This window comes from Theropithecus gelada, chromosome 6 (genome assembly GCF_003255815.1).
Source record: "Theropithecus gelada isolate Dixy chromosome 6, Tgel_1.0, whole genome shotgun sequence".
Classification (NCBI taxonomy): domain Eukaryota; kingdom Metazoa; phylum Chordata; class Mammalia; order Primates; family Cercopithecidae; genus Theropithecus; species Theropithecus gelada.
The window spans coordinates 135,261,066-135,284,249 of record NC_037673.1 but is presented as its reverse complement, the minus strand read 5'-3'; the positions used below and the strand labels follow the sequence as shown (position 1 = coordinate 135,284,249).

Genomic DNA, 23,184 nt, shown 5'->3' with positions numbered 1-23,184 from the left:
GGGAGGCAGGTTTGCCTTAAGCAGTTCCCAGATTGACTTTTCCCTTTAGCTTAGTGATTTGGGGGTCCCAAGATTTACTTTCCCTTCCCTTCACATATGTATCTTATGATTTTTTGTTTGTTTTTGTGGTTGTTATTTTATTTTTTTTGAGACGGAGTCTCACTCTTGCCCAGTGCAGTGGCACAACCTCGGTTGACTGCAACCTCCACCTCCTGGGTTCCAGCAATTATCCTGCCTTGCCTCCTGAGTAGCTGGGATTACAGGCACCCGCCACCAAGCCCAGTTAATTTTTGTATTTTTGGCAGAGATGGGGTCTCACCATGTTGGCCAGGCTGGCCTCGAACTCCTGACCTCAAGTGATCTGCCCACCTCAGCCTCTCAAAGTGCGACGATTACAGGCATGATCCTGCCACCGTGCCAGGCCATTTATCTTATGTTTAAAGTACCTCTAATTCACATATGTGTAATCAGCAAGAATATGGACAGGAGGGGCTCCAAAAAAAAGGAGATTGTGACTCCCCTCTCCTAACAGCCAGATAATCTACCAGTTAAATATGCTGTCTCTGGAGGGAGAGTTTACCACTGCTGAAGGATCCAAGAAAGACTACATGACAATAAAGATTACAAGTGAAAGGGATTTACACACCATACTAAGAACCTATGATTCTATGAGAAAGGACCACTCACTTTGGTGCAGAGATGGAATCAGATTCCCTGCAGAGAAGAAAAAACTTGACTCAGAAAAGACAATCTCCAGGGAAAAGGAAAGCTCAAAGCAAAGAGCACCCAGTAAGACAAGTGGTAAATCACTGGGTAATGACCATAAAAAGGATCGAAACAAACCTGCCCTGCCTTACCTCTTCTAGGTGGTGTTTATGACTTTGCAGCATGCTAAGGTGGCCTGTGTAATCAAGCTACCTAAAAATCATGCATTCCACATACCTTTAAGATGGGGAGGTATTATATAATTTGTCTGGTCTTTGTCCTCGATTTCTGGGAGGAAACCTCTGTATCTTTGAAATTTCAGTAGTAATGAAGAATGTTATTAATGCATGGCAAGCCCTGATAGTTTATGCTAAGGAGATTCCTCAGGATAGGGGGTCAACCATGTGATTAGAGGACTGGGGCTTTGAGGGAAGGGGACTGGAGATTGAGTTCAACTATATTATTATTGGATCATCATGCCTACACAATGAAACCCCAATAAAAACTCTGAACACTGAAACTCAGTGGAGCTTCTGGTTGGTGAAAACACCAATGTGACAAGAGGATGATGCACCTTGATTTCATTGGGAGAGGCACAGAAGCTCTATATTTGAGATCTTCCCAGACTCCATCCTATGTGTCTCTTCATTTGGCTGGTCCTGATTAGTATCCTGTATAATAAAATATTCTACGAGTTATTCTAGTGAATTACTGAACCTGAGGTGGGTCATAGGAACCCCTTAGATTGGTACCTGGCTGGTCAGAAGTACAGGTGGCCTGGGGACCCCAGAACTTGCAGCTGGCATGTGAAGTGAGGGCAATCTTATTGGGGACCATGCCCTTAACCTACGGGGTCTGCACTAACTTCTGGTGATTAGCATCAGAACTGTATTGCCGTATTTTAGGAGGAGCACTCAACCCAAACACATCTGACAGACTTCTCAGAGGCTGCAGTGTCTGGTCCTCTCCTTTCTTGCCAGAGGTTTATCACCATCAGCCCTGCCCAGCTTTCATATAGCACTCTTACTTCCCTTACACCACAGGGAAAATGGAAAATGGCCCTTAAAACCAAAGTTGGCCTGCAGACATTTAATCCAGTTAGAAGAGAATGAGAAGAAATGAAGCAGTCAAGAAACTAACACTCACAATGAAATATTTTACCTTTGCTTAAAACAAGTCACTGACTAGTTCAAAGTGTTTCATTGTAATACAAAAGTGGTAGGGGAGGAGAAGCCTTGTCACTGAAGAATAAAGTTCTGCCATAAGTCAGGAATTTGAGGCTTCTACAACACTTTAAAAATTCACTTCCTTTTCATGGACATACACAATTATACATCCTCTGTCTCTATGACCGTAAATGTAATTTAACTGTTTGCAGAATGGGACTACAAAGCCTATGGTTATGCCTCAAGCAATGAAAAGCCATGTGTCATTTAATGCATAGTTAATGTATGTGGGGGTGTGGAGAGAAGAGAGGTTAGAAAGGGGTCAGAACTGAGCTGTGATGGGGAACACCAAACTCTCAATTCTAGGGGGCCCTTGATTAGTAGTGTTCAGAATTAAATGAAATAAAATAAAATATATAACCTTGGAAAAAGTTCCTGGAGCAAGATCTCCAATACTTCCTGGCCCACTCAGTGGCTGTCCACTAAGCCAGGGAGCTTTGAGTGCACAGTGCTCATTATTGGAGGGATGTAAGCCAGGTGAACTTAGGCAACTTACTTAACCTCTCTAAGCCTGTTTCCTTACCTGAGAAATGTTGTGGGAAGTACACTGTACTTGCACATAGCTGATACACAGTAGGCACTCAGCAAATGTCAGCTCTCTTAGGCTGGAGAGGCCGAGGATGATGCAGCTGGCCCTAATAAAGGATGCTCCAACACAGACAAGGACTGTCCTCTCTTCTGCTGCCACACTGAGCCCTTTACCACGCTGGTACCCAAGGCCTTGGGCTGGCAGCATCCTTGCTTCCTACCATGCGGAAGAACTTTCTAATACATATGCTACCTATAGGACACTGGCTTCCTGAGCGCAATCTTTGTGTATCTGGAAGTTACACCTCATGCTGTCATGTGACTATTGTGAACAAGATTATGCTAAATGGAGACAACAAAATCGAAGTCTTCTAATTTTAGTTTCAAAAGCCAGAATCATTAACGTAAATAGAAGACTGACCTATGTATTCTGTACATAATGAATTCAGGTCAGAATAACACTTAAATTAATGTTCAAAGAAAACGACGTAAAATTAGTAATGCACGATGTGATTACTGATGTTTTCCTTGGAAAATTTTTATGGTATTAACATGGCCTCGCCAGGCACAGTAGCTCACGCCTATAATCCCAGTGCTTTGGGAGGCTGAGGCGGGCAGATCACTTGAGGTCAGGAGTTTGAGACCAGCCCCATCTCTACTAAAAAAAAAATACAAAAAAATTAGCCGGGCGTGGTGGTGGGTGCCTGTAATTCCAGCTACTCAGGAGGCTGAGGCAGGAGAATCGCTTGAACCCAGGAGGCAGAGATTGCAATGAGCTGAGACTGCACGACTGCACTCCAGCCTGGGCAACAGAGCAACACTCAGTTTTAAAACAAACAAACAAAAACAAAACAAAACATGGCCTAGTATCACTATAAATCCAAAAGTACGAGACACACATTTTACATAAGGTCCCATTTTCTGTTTTTACACAATGACCAGCTTACCATATGGTCTATGGAATATCTTTACGAAGTATTAGATATTCTGCATTAAGATTATAAAATCAAATAACTTGAATACATGCTTATTTTGCATCCCATTTCCAAAACACAGCAATAACGAATAAATTAAGTAACATAATATCAGTTAGCAAAAGGAGAAGTAAGCCTAACTTACCTGGGAATTAAGTCACGATTCACTTTCTTCTTGCCACCCTACAAACCAACCACTTACATACAGATTTCTACCAAGCAAATATAACTAATTAGCCCCATGTCAGGGCTCAGTTTTTCCACTTTATGCCTGAGTCTGTGTCTCAGGCATAAAGCTAAGCATTTGACATACATCATCTATTTAGGTCCTCAAAATAATCCCAAGACAGATATTATTAGTGTCCTAATTTTACAGACAAGAAATGGAAATTGAGGAAGGTTAGGTTAACTTGTCAGGATGCAAGCGCAGGCAGTATGGTTCCTGAGCTCTGGCTCTCAGGCACTGCTGCTTTCTATACTATCTTTTGAGTCTAGTCATGTCATGATTTACCTTTATTTGCATTAAGTGGAGATGTCAGGCTTCCAGGATAGGAACTGTTAATATTTAATAATGTACATAATTAATGTAAAGTGACCAAAATGGTAGTTTTCCCTAGATGTTAAGTGATAATGAAAGACTATCATCTCATACGTGTTGTATGTTAAGTGAGCCCTTACAAATTTTAGCTAATTAAATAATGTGATTAAAACTCACCACACTTCACCAAGTTGCCTACACATCAATGAAACTGCTAATTCACCTACCTCAATCAATTTGTTGGCATGTTCACGGAAAACTTGGGCATACTCCTTAACTTCTTTCTCATTTCCATTCTTTGCAGCTTCAATCAATACCAAAAGTGGAACATTGGTTTCCAAGAAAGAATCTGAAACGTGGTCCATGACAGCTTTGCGGAGCTAATAATTAAATTGTAAAAATTTGATTTTATTTCTACCAAAAAGGTATTAAATAGATTGCTTTTTATTCTGTTGTACACTTTAATAAAGCTTATGGTAGACTGGCCGCACTTACATGAGGACCCCTCATGTAAGCCATACAGTTACATAATCTGCAACACAGGAAACATATGATCGTGGAGACAATGGTTTACATTACTGTAGTTACAGCATTTCAGCAACAGAATCTCAGTTTTTAAGACAATATATCCTTTTTTCTTGGGAATTACAAAACTAAGGCTTACAACTTAAATAATACAAAAGCTGAACAGAAAGCAGCTCTGGGTTGAACTGGCACATAGCCTTGGAATATATGTAATTAGCCTAATTGGCTAAATAAAAAGAGAAGAGAGAAAAAGGAGCTATCTGGTTTATCTGAAAGATTCACACACTACGAACCTTAAAACTTAAGGTTCTCTTTATAACCATTTCTGATACTGCTTCACCAAAAGGAAACTGAATAAAGATATATTCTATCTTTAATTTTGTTTTATATCAGACATAAGCAATAAAATATCTATTATCTCTTAAAAATTGTCTGTATTACAACTTAAGTCTTAATACATTATTTTATAAAATCAACCCTAACCTCTTTAAAGACTAAAACTCAATTTGACTCCAAAATGTTAATGGGGTCATTTATCATTAAAAGGCTCGATTTATCTATTCTCTATTTACTAACTCAGAAAATTCAGCACCTCAAATATCTCTATACCTACCATATTTGGAACTGAAAACACTTCACCAAGGATCTAAGGGAACTGCAAGTGTGTAATGAGCATAGGGCAAGTCAAATAAATAACTGAAATTTCTGTCTCTATTGTACATAGCCAATACAACAAGATCCTTCAGGATTATTTTCACAGGTCGCCAAGTCGTTTTAAATTTATTTTCCTACCTGTACATGCCTTTCACACTAGAGCTAACTTATTCAGTCCAACACAGTGAGACTGTATTACTCCATGTCTTCATGAAATCTGATTAGCCATTAAGAAGCATATTAGCAGCAAAACAAAGATAGGCCCTTTCTTGTGAAAATCCATCCTTTCTCTCAATAAAAAAATATAAGGCCAGTGCTTATTAGGATTTTAATCAAAACTACAAAATTGAGAACTTAGAAAAACAATCAGCACTTTCATCCAGATTACCTGTCTACGCAAGTCCCTGGTCTTCTTGGTCATTTTATCTATTGCAGAATTGAGTGCATCACTTCTTTCTTTACGTCCAGCCTGGATAAAAGGAAAAGAGATGAGCATTTTATTCATTTACACAGAAACCTAATGACAGCCTATAGCCATTTGTGCTCATGTCAACATTGAAAAAACAGTACAACTTCTTAAACCCAAAGTCGGAAAATACTGGGGATGATATGTGGGGTGATATGTGGCTTTATTCATAAAAACCCAACCTTTTTATTTTTTATTCTTGGGCTCCACATTATCTGATGATTGGAATTAAGGGAGTTTTGCCAAAATAAGAGAAGCCAAGAGACAAAGAGCTTTGCTTAAAGTTTGGCTTTTAAAAATTAAATTTATATTTTTACTCAAGGTTCAGCATACACCAATTTTATTAATGAAGCAGCTCTCCTTGAACTGCAGCAAGAACAGGGTACATCTGATTTTGATGAACTCTTGAGATCTGAAGAATGTCAAGATGTGAAAAATGGGACCTGGCACTGAAACAATGTGAAACAACACATTTAAAAACTAAGATGTACCTGATAGGTCAGAGCTAATAATGTTTATTATGCAGCTCAAATCATAATGCTTTGTGGGATTACTTTGGTTATTTTAAAAAAAATCCTAGGCTAAGCTTTAGTGCAGTTATATTGCACAGAAAAGAACCTACTAGTCACTCTTGAAGTAGTATATAAAACAGCACTTCTTCAGAGGTCAAGGTGTTGAGTCGAGATTTGCCAGGGTAACATTCTAAGCAGAATCAAATGGAATAAAATAGACAGCAGTTGAAAGAAAAGGGACAAAAGTCTTTTTTTAAATCCCAGGTGGAGATTGTTGTGTCCCTGGAAATACCTACATCATGTAGGTTAAACTATAAAGTATATATAAAGTATATTAAAAGCTTGTTTTCACAAAACAAACATGGTTCTTTCTGAAAAACATGTCAGTAAATCACAGGAGAGATACAAATGAACAAAGGAATTGAGCCCAATGTTCCCCCTCTGGATGCCCTCAAGACATTTTGATATGGGTATGCTCTTAGTACATAAGCCAGTAGAGCAGATGAATGGTTAGGAATGGGGAGATCTGTTTAGTAAGTGCCTTTAATGGACATTTGTTATTCACTTTATGTCTTATCCCTTACCTGTCAATTGGGGAAAATGCCACCTATCTTTCTGTAGACTGTTAGAAATATTGACGGATATAGGTTATTTAGCAAAGGGCAGAAAGGAGACAACAGGGAACAGTAAGAGTTTAAATATAAGTAAAACTGATATGGTCACTATCAAATCTGGTTATGGTCTCATTCCTTAACCCGTTCCCCCCAGCACTCTTGTACTGCCAATAAAATTAAGTATTCCATTAATATTGATGGGGAGGAGAGGTCTCAACAAAAACTCATTCAAATAGGAAGATTTCTACCTGCAGGAATAAACTGATTTATTCAGGGCCATGAATGTCAATCAACCAACTGAATGGACCCCCTTCTCAGCCAGCGCATTCCAAAGTAAACTTGAAAAACTAGTTTAGGCCATCATGGGAAGGAGGGAGTCGGATGTGCCTCATTATACTCTCCTTCCTTTGGAATTCAGGCACAACTGACCAGCACTAACATTAAAACAGAAATCTAAGACTGAGAAAGCAGATTATTTGTAGCAATAAGGTACCAAATTCCAACCGGACTCTAGTATAACATCACATGGCAGATAGCAAGTCCTGAAAGAAATCCAACTGTTAACTCCAAAATGTATTTCTCTGAAATATTAATATTTTGAAATGGCCCTGCAAATTGGTCACTTTTGGGGAAAATCTACATTCTGCAGGGAATTTCCTTCCCTTCTAGGTTTTTTCCTGATTTAGGAGAAATTTAACTAAGAGTCTGGCACCTTTTAGGATCTGATAAAAGGCATCTGATTTGCCATCTAATATCTGAAGTCTACTACCTGGAGGCTTCATCTACACAACAAGAACCTTGGCTTCCCGCCCCCATCTATCTTAACTACAAATATTTCTTTCTGCTGACTTCAGCTCTTCAGGGAGAGCTTAATCCTTTCAACCAACTGCCATCAGGAAATCTTTGAATCCACCTATGACCTGGAAGCCCCCCTCCAATCCTTTCAAACTGTCCAGGCTTTCAGGACCAAACCAATGTACACCTTACATGTATTGACTGCTGTCTACCTATAAAAAGTCAAGGTATGACCCAACCACCTTGGGAATACGTTCTTGAGACTGTGCCTTGGGCCTTGGCCACTCATATTGGGCCCTAGAATATTTATTTCTTCAAACATTCTACAGAGTTTGACTCTTTCTTGTTGACATTAGTCAGCTTGAGACGTGCAATTATTTACTCACAATCTTAAAGCTCAAAATACCAGAATCTAAGATAAAGGTAGCTAAAACTGAATCACAATCAAACTGACTTCACAATTAATGCTTTAATCAGGAAAGTCTCAGCATATTCCTTAAGATACTCAAGCACTCACTTCAAGAAAATTTCTCTAAATAAACCCTGTAAAGTTTGCCATTGTTCCTAGCCACATTTTTCTGGTGTTTCTAATAGATCATTTGTTCTGGAAAACACTTAGAATCTGAAAGCCAAAGGTTGAGCATGTAGACTTCATGAAAGCCCAATCCCCTACAACCTGAAAAGCCCAGGAATTTTCTCAATTTGAGTAAAAAGATTTACTGTTCAAGTTATGTAAAACCAAATCCTTGAACTTGACTTTTGAAAGAATTACAGTCACACAGCAAAATTCACTTTAAGATGCAATGCAACCCACACCATGAATCTGTTAATTCTGTCTTTGTCAAACTACCCAAAAAATCAATTTGCCTTTCTTGTTATTGCAGGAAATAGAGGTTTATGCCTCATTAATCAGAAGGGGGGCAGTTTAGGAGCAGTTATTTACTAAGCCCTTTAAGTTATACTAGACAGACTATTTTAAAATCACAGCATAATTTTAGAAAAATACAGTCCAAATAGCAAGTTTAGGGTACCAATCATTTAAAATGTAATAGAGATGAGTACACACAGACACACTCACAACCTTAACACTGAGCTTGAGGAAAGTATAAAGCTTGCTCATCTTAAAACAAGATTCTGCCAGGTGCGGTGGCTCACGCCTGTAATCCTAGCACTTTGGGAGGCTGAGGTGGGTGGATCGCCTGAAGTCAGGATTTTTGAGACCTTTGGCCTCAAAGCTCAAACTTTTGGTCTCAGCCTGACCAATATGCTGAAATCTCGTCTCTACTAAAATTACAAAATTAAAAAATCAGCCAGGCGTGGTGGCGTGTGCCTGTAATCTCAGCTACTTGGGAGACTGAGACAGGAGAATCCCTTGAACCTAGGAGGCCGAGGTTGCAGTGAGCCGAGACTGCACCACTGCACTCCAGCCTAGGTGACAGAGCGAGACTCCATCTCAAAAAACAAACAAACAAACAAAAACAAGATTCTTCTTTTGAGATTAAAGTTATGATTTTTTTATTTCTAGCATTAACTGGACAAAAATTAAGTTACTCAAACATAGCCTTAGGAAAAGCAACCCTGTAGCATATAACTATTTCTGGAAGTAGTGAGGAAACTTTTTACTCCAACCCTTGTTAGTCTGGAAGGGATGAAATATGTTCCTGGCATTGCTGGTGGCATCTCAAGGCACATTTTAGTCCCTAAATGAAAAGGCAAAAGTTTGCAGGTGAACCTACAAAAAAGCTACTCAAACTGACTGCACGAAACAAGTATCATTCCACCGTATTTCTTAGAGAAAAAGTGCTCTAAATTGAAAGATCCACGTAATTTCTTCCGCCAAACAAAGGCTTTCTTTTCTTCTTATTCTACACATTCTCCCTAGGGAACCTGGTCATTCCTACTGCTTTAATGAACCTATGGTCACTCTGCCATCTTCCATGCTGACCTACCCACATACATTTTTGTTCTTCAGACATGCTGTGCTCTCTCTCACCTACCTAAAATACTCTTCTCCCCTCCTTCTAACTCCTACCTATCGTTCAGATGAGATACTACTTCCTTGTGGAAGCTTCCACTGGCCAATCTCAGCCCTAAGTTCAAGTTCAGTGTCCCCACAGAATGCTCCCACACCACCTCATGTTTCCTCTCAAAGACCTTCTCAAATCATACCTTAGGATAATTACCTGTTGACTTGTCTGTCTCCCACTGGACATGAATGAAATGAGAAATCAATAACCAATTAGAGACATGTTTAAAAAACATAGGACTTCATGTGTAATCTATGTGGCAAGTCATCAGTCTCTGCTTCCTTGTCACTAGTTAAAATATAAGACTTCAAATAAACCTCTGCTTTCTATCCTCATTTCAATCTAGAGTAAGCCTGAGGTGGGTAGAGGAGGGTAAAATACAGTGTTTTAACCCTTAACATTTAAGGACTGTTTAAAAAGGTAACAAACAGTGAGGTCTGATTAGTTTAACAGGACGATCTAATTAGTTAGATAAAATACCTCCTTAGCCATTAGAAAATTAAACAACAACAACACAACAAACAATGAATTATGGCATTTTACAAGACCAAATAAGAATGAGCATCTGAAGCTTCTTCTACCCAAGACAATAAAGAATGGAAAGAATTGTGCAGGATCTTCACCTCCGCACAAAAGAGAACTGGGGCTGTCATCCATACAGTACAGACCTTCAATAAAGCAAGAGATGAAGATCTTGAGAAAGGAAGTGATAACCAAGCTGTTGCTCACAACCAAGAAGGTTTCTGAGAGGAAAGAGAACTTTAAAGAGAATATCAAGAAAAATGTTTGAAAACTAAGGGAAACTAGCATCTTTTAGGGAGTCGATACATGTCTTCATGAGTAGGGCTAAAAGGCCTGCTGTGGGCTGGGAAACAGTGTCGTACAACATACATTTAATGAATAACAGGAGAAGCAATCTGACCTTGGTTGTTCTACCTGGCCCATAAATGGCTGGTGGGCTCTGCCTAAGCTGAACCTGTAACAAGAGTTGCTGGGAGTGCTTTATGCAAAGCTCAACAGTAGATCAATCTTAGAATACAATGATTATATAGTCCTGTATTCCTAAATTCTTTTCAAAGAGTGCCTCTGCTTACATTACAAAGAGCAGAACAGACACTGCAGACATACACAGACGAACACAACAAGTATCAAGACGAGCTCTCGAGGAGGACAGTCTTACTTCACTGCTTCCCCTTCAGCCTCAGGAAGCTCCTTTCAGCAATGTGCAATACAAGGAGGAATCAACATCTCAACTGCAGATGAAATGCTGACATGCTGCTATAAAATCTTACAGGTAAGAAATGATCTTGTTCTCTTTGGGCCAAATTTTTATGAATTTTCTTTGCATTAACAATATCACATATTCAACTTTTTTTTTTTTCCTTGCCATATCACTTGTCACTGCCCCTCCAGCCCAGAACCTATTAAGAGGGTTCTCAGATGATGGTTTCCAAGCTTCATCAACCAGAAGTGCTAGCATCTAGCCAACAAACATGCAAACTAACCCCTTAAATTTAGAAAACTGGGTCAGAGAGCCCACTATTAGAGAGCCCTAATAATGAACGATTCTTCAAGTAAGTTTGAATGGGTATCTTACCTTGTAATTTTATCCTGTGCAAAGAGCTTTGTATAGCCCCTTGGGCCATCTATGCAGGTAAGAGGAAATATATCTACATCAAAAGCTACTCAGAAATGTAGAGAGGAGAAAGGAAGGACAACCCCAAACTTGGCTATGTATTTCAGAATAAACGATAAAACATGCTACACAGAGAGGAGAGGGGAAACGTGAACACAATGAAGCCACTAGCAGAAGAAGAGTTTTAAAAGGGGGGGGTTGCCATAAAAATTTCAGTCTATGCTTTAAACCAACACTTCAAGATGGGCTGGGCATGGTGGCTCATGCCTGTAATCCCAACGATTTCTGGAAGGCTGAGGTGGGAGGAGAGCTTCAGCCCAGGAGTTCAAGACCAGCCTAGGCAACACGATGAAACCCTGTCTCCACAAAAAATTAGCCAGGCATGGTGGTACGCACCTGTAGTACCAGCTATCTGGGAGGCTAAAGAGGGAGATCAATGGAGTCTGGGAGGTCAAGGCTGCAGTAAGCCACAATTATGCCAGTGCACTCCAATCTGGGCAACACAGTGAGACCTTGTCTCAAAAACAAACGAACAAACACAAAAACTTCAAGACAACTTCTGTTATTTTTGTTTTGATGTCTATAATAGCAGAAATAAAACATCTTCATAGTATAAATGTTCATCTGTCCAAATTCCTATGGAAGATCTTCCATAACCTAATGCCCAACTTAGGTGCACTGCTCCAAGATTTCTGGCTGAATTATCTAGCCCTGGGCACAAAATACAAGGGAAGCAGGTCGTCACATGATTCTGACCCTGAAACTTCCCCAAAAGCAACAACTGCTGAAGTGCACATGTATCCAAAACTAGAAGGTGTGTGTCCCAAAATGTGAAAGGTGCATCCAAAGAAACACCACTTACTATTGTTAGTGTAACCAGAATCCCTTTCTACTGCTTTCTCAGTTGTGTTTACTAACAAGATAACAAAAGGACTTTAAACATCAAAATCAGCTGGCATGGTGGCTGACACCTGTAATCCCGGAAACTTTGGGAGGCCAAGGTGAGAGGATCTCTTGAAGCCAGGAGTTCGAGACCAGCCTAGGCAACACAGTAAGACCCCATCTCTCCAAAAAAAAAAAAATTATTTTAATTAGCTGGGTATGGTGGCATGTGCCTATAGTCCTAGCTACTCTGGAGGATCACTTGAACCAGGAGCTCAAGGTTACAGTGAGCTATGATCATGCCTCTGCACTCCAGCCTGGGTGAAAGAGCAAAGACACTGTCTGAAAACACACACACACACACACACACACAAAAAATAAAATAAAATCAACAGAAGGCAGGGATGGAGACAAGGATCCAGGCAGAAATGGAGATTCTGGTAGTCTAATGTAGACATTCTACTATTGAAAGATTCCCTTCTCCTTCAAAAAAAGACAGGCTAGTAAAACCCACTTACCCTAATACAAATCTGGCTACAGCATAGGCCTAAGTATGTGGCTGCCAGTTAACACCTTAAAAGGTTCTTAGCAGAGGACATAAGACCCACAAAATCTGGGACCTCCACCCCAAAAATGGCTTTTTTTTTTTTTTTTTAAAAGACGGAGTCTCACTCTGTCACCCAGGCTGCAGTGCAGTGGCTCCATCTCAGCTCACTGCAACCTCTGCCACGCTGGTTCAAGCAATTCTTCTGCCTCAACTTCCTGAGTAGCTAGGATTACAGGCTCCTGCCACCGTGCCCAGCTAATTTTTGTATGTTCAGTAGAGACAGGGTTTCACCATCTTGGCCAGGCTGGTCTGGACTCCTGACCTCGTGATCCACCCACTTCGGCCTCCCAAAGTGCTGGGATTACAGGCATGAGCCACTGTGCCTGGCCAGCTATCTTTTTTTTTTTAAAGCAGGGATTGAGACTGCCAGCAACAAGGTTTATTTTAACATGCTTCTCCAAAACACCTCTGGGCAACACTTTGGTGCCAGGGCATACACAATTTTTGGAGCTGGGTATGATGAAAGAAACATTTGCCTTTTTAGCATAAAGCAAATATAAAGTTCCCTCTCTACCCTCCCTCCCACAGAAGAATAGGAAATTTCATGAATATATCTGTACATTTGCTTCTCCTAGTAGGGGAATAACTCTACCTAATCAGCAATACACATGAAAAGCAAACTGTCATGTGGAGGAATGCAGACAACTACAGTCACCTAAGCCCTGCCACTTGACTCACTTGATTTGCTCAAAACCATTTACAAAGAGGAGATGGGTTAGATTTTACTTCTCCTTTGCCTTATCATGAACATCTAAAGCACTGAAAATTGAAACAGATCATATGGACAGTACCTTCCAGAAGTAGTATTGCCAGTTTAAGTCAAAGGCCTATGTTTGTGGAAGAAAGCTGCTCTACAGCGAAACCAAGAAAAAGTTTCAAAAGAATAGGTATGTAGCCCTTTAGCTAAAGAAAGATAAAGACCAAAAAATGATACGAAATTCCATCAATGGGAACTCTGTACTCTACCAATTTTAAGGCAAACTCCATTTCTTCTTTGGTTCCACAGCCTGAACCTCTTGAACCCAAAGAGTGGGCAGGTGAGAAAGATGGCTGGTGACCTGGAAGGGGCTGTGCATTCTGGGCACCATGATACTGCAAGCATTACTGCCCACTTCCTTAGAGGCCTTCAAAAAATAATTACTCTTGATTGCATTGATGCTTCTCTGGGCAATTTTCCTTGCCCACAAATCTGTTATAATAGTACTGAGATAATATAATTTAAGCAGTCTCCATTTATTAGTATATAAGAGGTAGGCCAAGCAGACTAAAAACCAAGAGTTTAAGGGCAAGGAGATGCTTTTCCTTCTGCATGTTAACACACAACTCATTCCTAATCATGGTGGCTCTAATCCAATTGACTAAAATGCTTTTCTCCCCAAGGAACTAAAGTGGTTACATGAGAGAAGAGTTTAATCCAGCTTCTCCTGCATGACAAAGGGTTTTTTTCATCAGAAGATAGCTGACTTCAATAAGGGCATTTACAATATCCCAAGGGCTTATTTTCATTTAAGAAATTTAAAAGAGACCACTCCTATGAGACTACTGTCCTTAGAACTTCTGGGGGCAAGTTCCTGTAGAACAGTAGCTCTGAAATCTAGGGTGAGAGACCCTGTAGGAATTGGACTCAACCTTATCCACAGAAAAATGAACAAGCAAAAAAATTTCACAAGACAGTTTATTGAACCAGGTTAAGAAGTTCTAGCCTATTGAGAGAGACTTTAAAAAGGATTAAGGTCAGAGGGGAGCAGCATTCCCAGGGTCTAAACCAGGACTTGTTTCCTTCCCTTCTTTAACCAGCAAGAAGGAACAGAGAAGACGTACTAGTGCAGGCTCATTCCTAAGGACTCAAGAGTCTGTTCACTGGCAACTTTGGCTTGGGAATTTCCATTCAGCCTACAAAATTTGTCTAAGAACCACACTGCCGATCTCATCTTCTTTGCTTCCCCTGTCCCTTCACAGGTGTCAGACCTGCCCTGTGGTATGAAGACTCGCAGAGCATTCCTGCTGCCTTCTGTCTCCCTTTGTACTTCATAGGCATTTTTTCCTCTTGTACTTCTAATCCTATCTTGGGATCACTTCTAGGAGAACTCAAACCACACACCTGCACTGCTGCAGTTTTCACAGCACCTTTACACAGGGCCGTAAGGAAGGGACCTTGGAGTCTCACAGCTCTCACTCTAGCACAACACTAAAACAGAAAAATTTTACCCAAGACAATTACTTCTTAGATCTGCCCAGTGGGATGAATCCCTCAGAACCAAAAAGGCCAACGATTTTCTTGTTTCACAGACACCGTCAGTAGTTTTAAAGACTTCTGTCCTTAGGTCTGAGATAAGATCCACAAAGGATAAGTGCCAATGATATGGGAGAAATAGGTATGTTGGGTCAAACCAGTAAGGCAAGATGTAGAAAAGATTTTACCTTTGTCAGGTCTGAAAATATAACACTGATTCATCTAGAAACATCTTTTGTGTTTATACAACACTAAACATGGAGCTATACATCCACAACTGAGGTCTGGGAGAAACTAGAGTTAGGGCAAGCAAAATCAAGCCGAAACAAAAATCCCAGGCCAAAGCAAGAGTGACCTTTTGTATTCACAAGACAGGTTCCAACAGCAGCAGGAGGCTCAGTTAAGTCAGCCACTGGGAACTAGTGTGCAAATGCTCTCTTATTTCAGTGTCACAACCACCAACCTCAGTACCAGCAGAAGCTTTTAGTTTCGGAATAGGTGAGATTCTGAGGTAAAATACAAGGGACCATGTCAGAATCTAGCTCCACACTATCACTTGTCCTAAATCATCTCTGCTTCGCTGTTAATGCTTAGGGCATGTGCATTAAAATGACTGTACCAACCTGCCTTGTCCTCCCAGGAGGACATTTAAAGATCAACTCAGCATTATTTTTCAATCAGTATGGCGACAAAACATTGTTATAAAATAGGAAAGAGAAAGAGAAATCTTTTTAGAGTTCACCTGAAATTCTCAAAGAAAAAAATAACCACATGCTTTGTTTTGCAAGCTTCCCCTCCCCCTTTATTCTTGGTTTATAATGTTAAGCTCTTGGTGACAAAGAAGCCAAGCCCACTTAGCTAGTTTATCAACACATCTAAAGCAAATCATAGTCATACTTTGATTTTAACCAAGCATGACAACAAGGCCACTGAATAGCTTTCCAAACTACCAGTGCAGCGACACTACCTTGCATAGGCTGGTGTTAAACCAGCACTTCATAAATTGTGCAGGCTTCGCCCATTTAGATGATCTCTCTATGCAGAATCGGCAGTCTAACACTGGCTCTCACAAGCATTAAAAATCATCACTCTGCTAACCCAACTCACTGTTCAGATGGGTCTTCTTGAATGCAGCCTTTATTACAACCTCACTGCTGCTTCCTACACTGAAGGAATACCATGTTTTTAAGTCAGGAGTTCTTCTTTCTCGCTTTATTGTAATCAGGGGGTCCTGCAACGACCCTGATGCTGTTACAAAGCACGGTGCTTTATAACAGTAAAGCTTCTGGAAAACCCAAACAAAAGACACGTCATCCGGTGACGTCAGCCTATATACAGTTCTGTGTGGTCGCAGCACATAAGCAATTCCATTCTTGTGCCGTTTCTCGGAAAAGCTTTTCAGTAAATGCACTCATGCTGCTCCAGGAGCTCTTCTCTGCAACAAGCCACCCATCTGCCATCAACAAGTTAAGACCAAGAGAACTAACGGCTGCGGAAAGGAGACTGAAGCTTTGATTAACCAGCTGAGCAGTCAGAGGTGGAGAAATTTAATAACTTATATTTAAAACTGATTTAGGGATCAGAGCAATCACAGAAAATGAAACCAATGCTTTCCAGAGGAATATCCTAAGGAAAAAACAACTCATCCTGGTGGATTCAATTTTACTTGGAAAGCCTGGGACACAGAAAACAGGAAACTGGTCAAAGGCTCCTACATGTTAGAGCCTTTTACAGACTCACTGCGTTGAGTCTAACAACCGCGACTGAATGCAGCCTCCAATGTGCTCAGAAGAATGGGTAAGTCTGTGCATTTATATGTCTTGTACATTCAACAAGGAATCACGCTTTTAAAATAAGCTACCGAATTCACATTTTATGAGGGAAATCACTGTCATATTTTGGATTTTGAGGTTTAGGTAAAAGCATATATCGCTGATGACAGAGACATGTTTTATCTTCTCTTTAAATGGTTTAAGTTTTGGTCCAGTCATACCAATAAGGTTAATTTTTCTGCAGTAAATGAAAAATAAGTTACATGCAGTGAAATCTTTCGCTATAATGTGGGTTGTTGTTGTTTTTAATAGCCCATACGTTCTGCTGAAAAATATTCTATCTTCTTGTTTTCCTTAAATTATATTCTGCAGGCTTACATTTCAAGTGGCCATTAGGGGCCCCTATGCTGGCAGCAATATATGCAATGAGTATGGTTTTAAAAATGCTGCCTGCCCTGGGTATGGCGTGTCCACCCAAATGCCGCTGCGAGAAGCTGCTCTTCTACTGCGACTCTCAGGGCTTCCACTCAGTGCCAAACGCTACAGACAAGGGCTCTCTGGGCCTGTCCCTAAGGCACAATCACATCACAGAGCTCGAAAGAGATCAATTTGCCAGCTTCAGTCAACTTACTTGGCTCCACTTAGATCACAATCAAATTTCAACAGTAAAAGAAGATGCTTTTCAAGGACTATATAAACTTAAGGAATTAATCTTAAGTTCCAACAAAATATTTTACTTGCCAAACACAACTTTTACCCAACTGATTAACCTGCAAAATTTGGACCTGTCTTTTAATCAGCTGTCATCTCTGCACCCAGAGCTCTTCTATGGCCTTCGGAAGCTGCAGACCTTGCATTTACGTTCCAACTCCCTGCGGACTATCCCAGTACGCCTGTTCTGGGACTGTCGTAGTCTGGAGTTTCTGGATTTGAGCACAAACCGTTTGCGAAGTTTGGCTCGCAATGGATTTGCAGGATTAATCAAACTGAGAGAGCTTCACCTAGAGCACAACCAGCTGACGAAGATTAATTTTGCTCATTTCCTACGGCTAAGCAGTCTGCACACGCTCTTCTTACAATGGAACAAAATCAGCAACTTGACATGTGGGATGGAGTGGACCTGGGGCACTTTAGAAAAGCTAGACCTGACTGGAAATGAAATCAAAGCCATCGACTTGACAGTGTTTGAAACGATGCCTAATCTTAAAATACTCCTCATGGATAACAACAAGTTAAACAGCCTTGATTCCAAGATCTTAAACTCCCTGAGATCCCTCACAACCGTGGGCCTCTCTGGCAATCTATGGGAATGCAGCGCCCGAATATGTGCTCTGGCCTCCTGGCTGGGCAGTTTCCAAGGTCGGTGGGAGCACTCCATCCTATGCCACAGTCCTGACCACACCCAAGGAGAGGATATTCTAGATGCAGTCCATGGATTTCAGCTCTGCTGGAATTTGTCAACCACTGTCACTGTCATGGCTACAACTTATAGAGATCCAACCACTGAATATACAAAAAGAATAAGCTCATCAAGTTACCATGTGGGAGACAAAGAAATCCCAACTACTGCAGGCATAGCAGTTACTACTGAGGAACACTTTCCTGAACCAGACAATGCCATCTTCACTCAGCGGGTAATTACAGGAACAATGGCTTTATTGTTTTCTTTCTTTTTTATTATTTTTATAGTGTTCATCTCCAGGAAGTGCTGCCCTCCCACTTTAAGAAGAATTAGGCAGTGCTCAATGGTTCAGAACCACAGGCAGCTCCGATCCCAAACACGACTCCATATGTCAAACATGTCAGACCAAGGACCGTATAATGAATATGAACCCACCCATGAAGGACCCTTCATCATCATTAATGGTTATGGACAGTGCAAGTGTCAGCAGCTGCCATACAAAGAATGTGAAGTATAATATCTACCTGTCATCAAAAATCACATCAGATAAGTAACCTATTTTACATAGTAGAGGCTAAATACGTATCTAATTTTTACCAATGGTGACATTAAGCCTAATTTTCCAAACTAAGTGGAGACTTAGTTTTTGAAGTGTTGAAGTATTTTTAATTTTTTAAATGAAACCATATTTTAAGTGTTAAATGAATCAATGCTCACATTAATTTGCACTCCTGTTGGAAAGTCTAAAATGCTTACTTCAAAATAAGAAATGTATGTAATTATATACAATCGTGTGTAAACCTTTACACTAAGGTCTCCATATGCTATTTTTTTCTACTGAAAACAATTTAGAAAGAAGCTATTGGGCAGAAACAGATATGGATCAATACCTGTTTGATCAATGCTCTCCATCCCATGTACCACAACTATCTTGCTGCTTAAAAGGAGACTTAGTAAAGTTCTCTTGTATGATAATTTGGTATTTACTCAAATCTTCAATCTCTTGCCAGTGTGGGAAATAGAATTTCATGTATGCTGAAGACTGGTAAATATTAAACATTCTTCTTCCAGAGTTTTTGCCTGGGTTAGTAGATATTATCAAAGGCCATATCATGAAATCAGAACCCTTTAATATAATTCTAGTAAGCGGAGTGACTCGTTAATATATTTACACAATGAATCCAAGTGACTATGAAAAGGTCTCATTACAATGAAATCAATACTAAATAATTACACCGACTTCTTACACATTTCTCGTTTGACTTATAATGGACATGATTTTTGTGGCATTTAGGCAATTGTTTTAAACTAGTATTAAATTGCCATTATACTAATTAATGTACTAAATCCTATGTTTACATTAATATGTAAAAAAAGACTTAGAAAATATTTGAGATAAACAAGACAAACTGAGTCAATTTAACAATCCTGACATGCTCCCTCCAATTTAAAAGCAACACACACACACACACATAGACACACATACACTCTCTCTCTCTCAACTATCATGATCAAAGATGCCTTGACAAAGGGGTTTAAACCTCTTTCTTCTGCTTTTTCCTGATCTTCAAACCTCAAAGAGTCAAGTTAAAAATAATTGGCTAGCAACAGGCATGACACTGATTCTTACTGTATTACAAAGGAACCATGAAAAAAAGCACTTTCTAACTATTATATAATGAATTTTGATCTTTCAATAAAGATACGCATTCACACTGTAAGTGTAGTTCAGTGTAGGTGAAGAAAACAGCATCACTGAGATGAATCTTATGGTAGAACAACTCGACATGCCTATGCAGCCACACAGTGGTAACTTGAAGGCAGCACGGAGGTGAGGGATTAAAAGGAAAGGCAGATTTTGAAATCCGACTCACAGGTTAGCTGGAGTTACAAGGCAGCCAAGAATGATTATACACAATCTGCACCAAACAGGGAAAGGACCTGCTGCTGAAAAGGGAAGAGGGGTAGATTCTCCAATGTAAATATAAACATTCCATAATTAACAAATGATAAGGATGCCACATTTTCATGCAGAAAAGAACCACAGGCATTCAGTTTCTTCTATTATGATTTCTACAGAAAACCTATTACATATTTGGAATTTAGATGCAAGCTACCCATTCACACAGAATTTTTCCATAAACATTGTTCCATATATTCAAAAAACTGTAAAATTACAGCACTAACTTGATTTTAGAAAACGAGCATTTTTTACAACTGCCATTTACTGTATGTAGAAAAAAGACATAAAACCTTAGAGAAAGCCACTATCATTTGCAAAGTTATCTTTTCCCCAAAATCAACATTAACATGATATCCTTCATTCAGGGTATATTTTCTTCCCAGGATCAAACTGAAAACATGCTAAGGCTATAGTTTAACCCATAAGATGTAATCATGATTTTTCTTCTTTAATACTAAAAGATGGGTACCTTAGTACCCTTCACCTAACATCTCTCAGTAAAAAGCAGACAAGATCACAAATTACAGTAAAAATGTGCTCTCTTTTTTAAGGTGGGCAGATTAGTTTGTCAAAGTCTCAGCCCAGTTCAATTCAGTTGATCTTGAGTGGTGAGTATTTTGTCTCTTGTTAAAGCAGACCCTGGGCTTGTCTGGGCAGAGACAGAAGCTGATTTAACAGCATACAGCAGAGCGCCCTACTTCCCCACAGACAGGCTGAATCAGAAGCCCCTATTACAAATTAGAGCACCATGAGCTAAAATTTACCAACCCATTTATCAGGGCGACCATAGTCACAAATGTCAGTCAGGTGACAGACAGCTTGGTCACAACACAACTGTGTCCTGAGCACACAAGATTCCATCGGCCCTGAAGGACAGTAGAAGAGTATTTTTCATCATTTCAAACCACAACCAAAATTAAGATTCAGACTGCAGGATGGGTAAGAAATCCCCTTCTTTGGCTGGGAATCTCCACCTTAATCCTTAAAGGACCATAACTGGCAAAATCCTTAGTGTACGGACAAAAGCAAATTGGAAAAGCAAGCCATTTACTAATTCAGAGGAACAGCATAGCCAAGGCTAGAGAGTCATACTTTCCAGATGAAAAAAATCAAAATTTTTTGCCTTCCATATTTTTTGGGTAATGCCCTTTAAGAAAAGTGAATGACAGTAGTACCAAAAAGGTATTTTCCTTTCTCATTTAAAGCAAAAACTTCCTTTTTTAATTGCCTGTAGAAGGCAAGATTTCCTTTCATTTTTGTCATTTGTGTTTCAGAATCAGCACAGGTTTGAAGATTAGACTGTTAGTCATCTGTGCTTTCTTTACCAACTGGCTAGAACGGAACAGCATCACAGCAACGCTGCAGATCTTGGTTACACAGTGTCAGGGCTTTTGTTTTTTGGTGGGGTTTTATCCTCTTCACCACCACCACCCACTCCATTTTTTTCTATTTTTAAGATTAGAGGAAAATGACCATTAAGAACCAGAAAAATAATTAATCTCTCTGGAAAAGGGAAAGCTAAGGAAGACTATGATACCATACCCATCTAGAAAACAAGAACTAGTTTGAAATCGTTTATATTCATTTCTGTAGCATGACAGGGATTTCAATCACCTTTCTGAAAAGAGTGGGCTGATGAACTTGCAAATCCACACACAACTCTGAGAATACTCACTGCCAGCATCAAAAAGCAAAGATACTAATTTTTTAAGCCAAAAATCTGTACTAACACATGTAATTTCTTAATGTGCCTAAGTTAATTTCTGTACCAATTCAATAAATGGAATTGACTGAACTTCCCAACGCCACTAATTATTAAAATCCATCTGCTTATTCTAATGCTAGTCACCAAGAGCTAGACTCCATCTTTCCAATAAAAATGAGCCCTATGTAGCACTAGGCTTGAATTCTAAAATTCAAAACAGGCATTTCATTTTCTTAAGGCACACTTCCTACACACAGCTATCAGGGGAAAAAGCTATAAATGTCCTGTTCTTTTTCTGAAGTGCGGATATCAATATAAAATTTGTTAAAGAATATTTTTAACAGCTGACTTACATGATCATTTTCCTAATACAGCAATACAGCGACAGACCTATCTGAAAAGTCTGTTTGGGGACATACTTTTCATATCTTATTGATTAAAGCCCTTGAGCCAGAAAAAAGAAAAAAAAAAGTGAGACAATAAGGCCATCTATAGATAATTAAATATTTCTCTATCTAACCTGGGGCAAACTCATAGTACTTGAATAAGGCCAAAAACAAATAGAAAATGACTGCTTAAGTTTTCATTCTGCTATTGCAAACATTTGGAAACTTCTGCAACTCTTTCAACTAACATTTTTGTCCTTAGTGGTTTTTTTTTTTAAAGTCTGATATATGGAATGTTTGGTGAACCTTCCTATCAACACTGAGACTGGAAACTCAAAGTACAGTCCAAATACATTGTGTTCAATCACCTTCAAGAGCCATTTTTCATTTTGGGTGGGAGGTGGGCAGATGGGTTGAGGGTGGGAAGAAAATACTATTATGCAGGGTGTTTTGGGAGTGGGGAGGGTAACATAAAAAGCAGTGTACAGGAAAGTTTTGTTATTAAAATTGTGTATACTGTAAAAAGTGAACGCCTTTTTTTTACCTTTCCTTGATAACCTATCCATTTTGACATGTGAAACTTGAAAAGTCATTTGTGACAGACATAGAAATCTTAAATGAACAGTTGTTTTGTTCCATGTTCCTCTACAATGTCAAATGTGTCCACTGAAAAAAGGGGCAGGTAATCATCACCTGTCTTCATTCAGAGAGAGGCAAAACTAAGATAAGAAGAAAGTAAAGGTAAAGTAGTGGGAAGGGAGAGTGCCTAAAAAGCTGTCATGCAGTAAGAAGCTGCTCTGTCAAGAGCCTGAGCAAGTGGACAAGCAACTGTACCAGGCTCACAGGGCGTGGAGTTGGCTGCCCCTCTGAATCCTCCATTACAGTGAACTGACACCAGAGAGCTTCGGAAAGGTACCCAATTGCCTGTACCTAGCCAACAGCAACTTGACCTCTACCTTGGGGGCTGGTTGACGTCCATCCCAGCAGCACCTTGCACGCCACTCCTATGAGGGAGGTCCACAGGTGCTGACACA

General features: G+C 39.7%; 2 protein-coding genes across 30 annotated transcripts in view; one reads left to right on the top strand and one right to left on the bottom strand.

Annotated features, from left to right (window-relative positions):
* Window positions 1–23,184, bottom strand: part of CTNNA1 (catenin alpha 1) — a 178,904-nt gene that overhangs the window by 43,024 nt on the left and 112,696 nt on the right. For 9 of the 28 annotated variants that reach the window (XM_025387032.1, XM_025387029.1, XM_025387031.1 and 6 more), the window contains 2 exons: window positions 5,539–5,619; window positions 4,199–4,351 (listed from right to left, as the gene is read on the bottom strand). In XM_025387032.1, the coding sequence (XP_025242817.1) occupies window positions 4,199–4,351; window positions 5,539–5,619 (234 nt within the window). Of the gene's footprint in view, window positions 1–687; window positions 715–4,198; window positions 4,352–5,538; window positions 5,620–10,744; window positions 10,843–11,161; window positions 11,211–11,596; window positions 11,718–15,889; window positions 16,398–23,184 lie in introns of those variants that run through there. The other 19 variants (XM_025387051.1, XM_025387054.1, XM_025387038.1 and 16 more) reach the window with 14 other exon arrangements.
* LRRTM2 (leucine rich repeat transmembrane neuronal 2) lies at window positions 16,259–21,854 on the top strand. 2 transcript variants are annotated; one of them, XM_025387060.1, is made up of 2 exons: window positions 16,259–16,719; window positions 17,067–21,854. In XM_025387060.1, the coding sequence occupies exons 1-2, from the start codon at window positions 16,716–16,718 to the stop codon at window positions 18,611–18,613; spliced, it is 1,551 nt and encodes a 516-aa protein (XP_025242845.1). In that variant the 5' UTR covers window positions 16,259–16,715; the 3' UTR covers window positions 18,614–21,854. The 2 variants fall into 2 exon arrangements, with proteins under 2 accessions (XP_025242845.1, XP_025242846.1); XM_025387061.1 differs by having other exon boundaries at window positions 16,286–16,719; window positions 17,495–19,172.